General features: G+C 35.2%; 1 protein-coding gene across 1 annotated transcript; it reads right to left on the reverse strand.

Annotated features, from left to right (window-relative positions):
- Positions 1-115: 115 nt before the first annotated feature.
- On the reverse strand, positions 116-1996 carry LOC140979519 (uncharacterized protein At5g01610-like). The gene is made up of 2 exons (XM_073444945.1): positions 1323-1996; positions 116-687 (listed from the first exon to the last, which is right to left on the reverse strand). The coding sequence occupies exons 1-2, from the start codon at positions 1821-1823 to the stop codon at positions 634-636; spliced, it is 555 nt and encodes a 184-aa protein (XP_073301046.1). The 5' UTR covers positions 1824-1996; the 3' UTR covers positions 116-633.
- Positions 1997-6000: the final 4004 nt, after the last annotated feature.

Consider the following 6000-nt stretch of genomic DNA (forward strand, 5'->3'; position numbering starts at 1 on the left):
GGGGGTTCTTCAGTTCGTAAATGCAACAATATCTGTAGGAGAGGGTATTGCACAACTAAGACTCAAAATTTTATTTTTTTGTGTTAAGGTAAGTTACATTTTTTTGTGTTAAATGTAAAATCCCAATCAGCTGAATACTTTATACATCGAAACTGTGTGGGCATATGATACAATTATACAAAACTTTGAGACTTCATCCCTCCATAAGAAAGGTATGTATATACATGACTCATAATCTAACATTTATACTGCAAAAAGAGATCAATTCAATGATCATTCTTATTTACATATTTATAACAAATGTAAAAAAGTAACAAACTTGAGCAAATCTATCACCTGATTCCTCACATTGAATGTCATGTGTATCATCATCTCCTCTGTCTCCTTGACCGAGAAAGATTTCTGTGTTCCCCTTAGTTCCTCCAAAACAGTTAAATTTTGCTGAATGTATCAGGAACAAAAACCAAGCACAGCTAATTTCGGACACAGCACCATAAACGCAATCACAAACAAGCACTCTAGAACGAAGAACTATGATTGCTAAACCAGATCATCTGAAGGCCCTTACAAACAAGAATGATACTCTATAACATGATTGAGCAATTGTGCATCTCCCTGCCTCTTGTACAGAATCTATAAGGCTGCCCTAAAAACATTTCCCTGATCAAGCTCGGTCTTGTGTAAAATCTGATAACAAACACATCCGACAGCTCCTTGGTTAGTAACCAAACAGAAAATGAATCAAGGAAGTATTTGATTGATGGCATTGCAGAGAATAAAATCCTACATTAGCAAGTAACTACCTATGCAGTCTGGGTAAATGGCATTCGATTCAAAGAGCTATCTCACAGTTTAACTTTCAACAAGTTAAAGTAACGTACATCCAATCAGCAGCCTCAGAACCATAGTATGGAATCAAATATTAAATGAAAAGAAACACCTTTTCACATACTATGCACCATATCAAATTTTCTTAGATTGTCAATAAAGTGTAGCACTTTTAATCGAAGGTTCAGAAACGACCACAATAGGCAAAAGATCTAACTTTTTAGCAACTTATTATACATAATTCAAAACGTAGGCTAATTCATGATTGAACCCGCAACAACATTCGGTTTCCAGCTCAAATATCCTTAACAATTGCAAACATAAAAGGACCCACTACACTGCAAACGATCATTTTCCAACTCACAATTTAGTTCATTACCAAAAACCCCAGAATAAAAAATCAGGAAAAAGAAACATATACAGAACAAAAAAGAAAAAGGAAATCAAGAACACTAACAGTAAATCGTGATAAAATATTATGATTATTGATCAACCTTGGAAACAGTCTGCATAGTATTCCTTTCATTTTGAAGATCAGAGCTTAAAACTGCCAAACAATCCCTCGGAGTTTCAAACAAAGATAACGAAAATTTCTTAGAAACGACACCAACATCAAAATAAATCAACCCTGAGCTGGGAATATCGACCCGGATTTCAATCACCGGAAACCACAAGAACAAATCTTGGGCCGTCATCCCAGATAGCCCATTGATCTGTCCGTAGCTCAAAACGCCCGAAACATTCATTTCGTAGTGCAATTCATTCTCGAACTTGGCATTACAAGCTTGATCTAAGTAAACTTGGAATTTCCCGGACTTATCAAAGTTGAAATTTCTCACCCCTTTGGGGAATAGCCCCATGGGCAGCCCATAAAGATTAAGAATATCATAAATGGATGAATCTTCTGATATCTGATTGCCCGTGGCAACACTTAGAAACCAGCAGATGAAGAAGAGAGTGGATAGTGGGACGGTAAAATGGCGTAAATGGATCATTTTTGCTGCTTTCTTGATAATTATAACATGGAAATTTCTGCAGATTTAGGGTTAAAAATTGGAGAAAATGGGCAGTGGGCTGGAGAAGAAAAGATGGAGATGATGCCTGCAAGAGTACCGAGGGTTATTTGGAGAATATGATCAATAATTGGTGGTGTTTGGGTTCCTCCAATGGAATCTTGATTCGCTGCGATTGGTGTAATGGAGGTGGTGCCAGCAAGACTACATTAAATTTTATGTTAAATTTTGGCTCTCGAGATTTGTTTATTTATCATGTAAATCATGAAATTTTGTTACGTAATTATATATTTTCACAGTCAATTCTATTTTTCCATAATAAATGCTCAATTTAGGATAGTTTTTGTTATGAATATAAACTATATAATATTTTAATATAATTATTGCTGGAATTTCTATTTAACATAAACGGCAACGTTGCGTGTATCAGATATCAATGTTGTCACTGATGTTATAACACCTATTGACAACACGCAGCAGAATAATATATCACACAGATAAATAATTTAAATAAAAATAACTCAGAGATAATTATGCACAAGTATAAATATTTGGGCGATGTTTCAGGGCAAAATTATCACCAGAAAAACAATTTGAGTTTACAAAATCGATACTAGTGATTCTATGAAAAAATATCTTGCTTAACACGTTAAAGAAAAAATTGCATCCTAAAACAAATAACCAAACATAAAACAAAACCAATGAATGAAAAACGATGTGCCGAAAATTATAGCAAACAAAACAAATTCTTCAATCAACACTTTCAGAAGTGTTGTCTTCGTATGTTTCCAACAACCACGACAACATGTTAAAACAACGACGCTCTGTGACTTGATTATTTTCTCTATATCCTCGCTTCTATATATCTTTCTCGTAGAATATGATCATTATGTTCCTGTTTTTCTCTAGATTTGTTTCCTTAATTAGATACCTACAAATCATGGTAAGATAAAAATGTACAAGGAAATAAAATTTTTTAAGTATATCAAATTAAATCAAGAGTCAATCTTTATAAAAGTTAGTAAAGCAAAACTCTTAATCAATTATTTAACAAAATACTATCAATAAGGAAAGATAATTTTAAGGAATAAATTATATCTTGGAATTCGATAATTATTTTTCTTTTCAATCTCCTCTTTTTTGCCTTTCTGGACAAAATATACACAAACACGTCTTTCCATGTTAACTCCATTTAGCTCATCTTGAATTTGAGAACATATATCCCTCTGAATTTGATCATGTTAGCATGAGTGCTAGCAATGTTGTCAATACAAAGAGGAAACATTAATCAATTTATATGATAAAAGCAGAGAATTAATAACAACTACTTAAGACCTAAAACATCATAAGCGTGAAAATAATAGGCAAATTATAGAACAAATGAAATTAGATAATTGAAGACATTCAGTGTCAGCAGCTTCTGCAACTTCTTCTTCAACACAATCATCTTTTGCCCTCGATGGTACAGATTCATCAGTTTGTGTGACAACAATTTAATCTTCTCCCTCTTTTGTCCAGAATGGACAGCCACTTCCAGCATCAGTCTATGATCAGCAACAAAATTTTCATAGTAAACCAAATCGGCCTTTGTTTGAATGATTTCGGCCAGAGCATGATCAAGCTGAGCTTGGATGGCGGTTGTAGAGATCATGACATAATCAGTGGAGGAGGAAATGTTGTGAGAATCCTTGGGTCGTGTCGGAAACATCAGGTACCACACCGGAGGCAGACCAAGGTAGGTTTATCTTCATGTTTCCCTTAAGTAGAGCAAGGACAATCCTCATCAACTCAATGACATCTGACGAATGCTCATCAATGTCTTTGATGAATCCTTGAGATTCAAGAATTCCAAAAATCAATGAAGGGAAGGAGAGTTTGGAAGCTTTGAATCCTCATTCAGCAAATTGAAGCACGATCTTAAAAACCAGTTTTCCAAAATTGGAAGTATGATTCCCAATGGAAAATAAAGTTAGAGCCTGTAATTTTGTCACCAATGTGGACTTGGATGAAGGAGTCCAATTGTGTATAGCAACCTTGTGAAGTACATAATAAAAATATGTTAGATTTGCTGTAGAAAGGTGACCCAGTGTCCTGGAAACTATGTTATCAAACCTCCTATTAACACCGAAGTGACCTAGTGAATATTTTGATGAGGTACATCATCTACATCAGTAGGAGTATTTAGTAGGAGTTGATGACTACATGATTAAAGTCGTACACCTTGTTGCGAACAAACACCCTTCCAAACTTGTCGGACCTCTCATCACCTACTCCAGGTGAGAGATTAGTATAAAACTCAAGAACTGGCTTTCGACAGTATGGTAGCACTGTAGAAACAATAGAAAATACCCCTCGAAGTTTGAGAAAATTCACTAGATTGTGCCTTCGAAAGGCATCAATGTCCACATTCTTCTCCTCAATAAACTCACGATTTGCGTATACTGGCCATTGAGCAAGAGCCTTTATGGTACAGAACATTGTACTGGAGGTCTTGTCCAAATCATAGTCTGTGTTGTTCGGAGTGTCCTCAGCATCCAGGTCAACATCTTTGCTTCCAACATCAACATATTTAGTAGCTACGAATTCTTCTTCAGTAGAGGAAGAAGAAAAACTCTCATAGGAATTAAGCTTTTCAACAGCAAACTCTTATTCCATCTTAGTGTCAGGTTCATCGTCAGACTTATCAGCAGTAGCCATAGAGGTAGAGGCCTTTTCCTTTTTCAGATTTACCAAAAACCGTGCGAGAGAAACATCCTTTTCGTCAGAGAAACTCAGTTCCTCTGGAACCTCTTTTGCTTCAGCGGATGAGGAATTATCTTCATCTCCTCAGTGGAGCTGCTTGTGGGAGTAGGAGCAGTCTTTTTCCTAGCCACAAATTCATAGTCAGTGTCCTCTGAATCATCACCAGAAGTGTATTCTGAGTCAATCAATGCTGGTCTTGTAGATTATTCGCCTTTGTGTCGAAATCTCTTGGACGGAGTGAAATCCTTATTGTATCCTGCTTATCTCTTTGACCGACGAACTTGAGGCAGTGGAGGAAACACCTGGTTCACTACAGAAAAGTTAGGCAAGTTTTCAACATTAATCTTATTCTTAGGTTCACCTAATCGATTGTCTCGAGGGGAAGAGGTATTTCCTCAACAGGAACAATCTCTAGTGCCAGAGCGGGATTCTTTTCTATGGGTGTTGTCTCAATAGGGGCAACATCTTCTTTGTGACCCATCGAAATGATCAAAACCATGTCTTGCCATTAGAGGATTTTGAAACATTTTATGAAACTCTCAAGAAATTTTAGCTGAGAGTATCCGGACGAAAAAAATGCAGTTCGAGAGAAAAATTTCAAGAATTCTATGATTAAAATATGGAATAATGAGAATTAATAGACAACAAGATAGTCACAATCTACTCAATGGTAACAAAATCAAGAACAACCCTTCAAATCCTACCATATTGGGCAGTAGTTTCCAACGGTAAAAAGGCTAACATGTGAAATTTTGAAGTTTTTAGGAAAATATTTGCACACTTAAGGAAATAATTCATCACAATTTATTCCAAAATAATTTCCAGATTTAAAATTCTAGCCGGCTTAACACCACTGAACTATCAGAAATCATAAATATTTGATTTCTAACAAATAAAGTTTTTCACCCTCTGAACTTTGTTGGGAAAACCTTATAACTTGCTAGGAAAATATTCACAATTCTATGTATATGCATTACCTAATTATGCCTAAAAACAAAATAAAACATAATAGAAACATGATAAGGTGAATGTGATGTGTACACAAATGGGATGTTTTCACTGATGTTAGCAACATCTCCTGACAACACTTCCAATTCTCAAAAAGAATTTTGATTTTTCTGCACACACAAAGGCTATTCAACCATATATATACAGAAGTTGTAGCTCCCACACTAGAAGAACGGTCTTCCTTAGACTTCTCTAAGGTGATTTCTGTTTTTTTTATTCAGAAGAGGTAGCTCCCACACTAAAAGAGAAGTCTTCATTGAACTTTTTTAGATAGCTTTTGCCTCTGATACAGAAAAATCTTAATTTTATTATTATTTTTATTTAATTGTTCAATCTTTTCAAGTTATTTTTCACATAGGACAAGATCATCGAGTACATGAACATCCCTCAAATACTTTGTAACTTAGTT

This window comes from Primulina huaijiensis, chromosome 6 (assembly GCF_012295235.1).
Source record: "Primulina huaijiensis isolate GDHJ02 chromosome 6, ASM1229523v2, whole genome shotgun sequence".
NCBI lineage: Eukaryota > Viridiplantae > Streptophyta > Magnoliopsida > Lamiales > Gesneriaceae > Primulina > Primulina huaijiensis.

Bases quoted from the DNA above. Each gene is read 5' to 3' on its own strand.
- LOC140979519 (XM_073444945.1), bottom strand. From the start codon at position 1,823: ATGATCCATTTACGCCATTTTACCGTCCCACTATCCACTCTCTTCTTC. The intron at 688-1,322 runs GTTGATCAATAA...GTTTGTTATCAG, and splicing joins CTATGCAGACTGTTTCCAAG to ATTTTACACAAGACCGAGCT.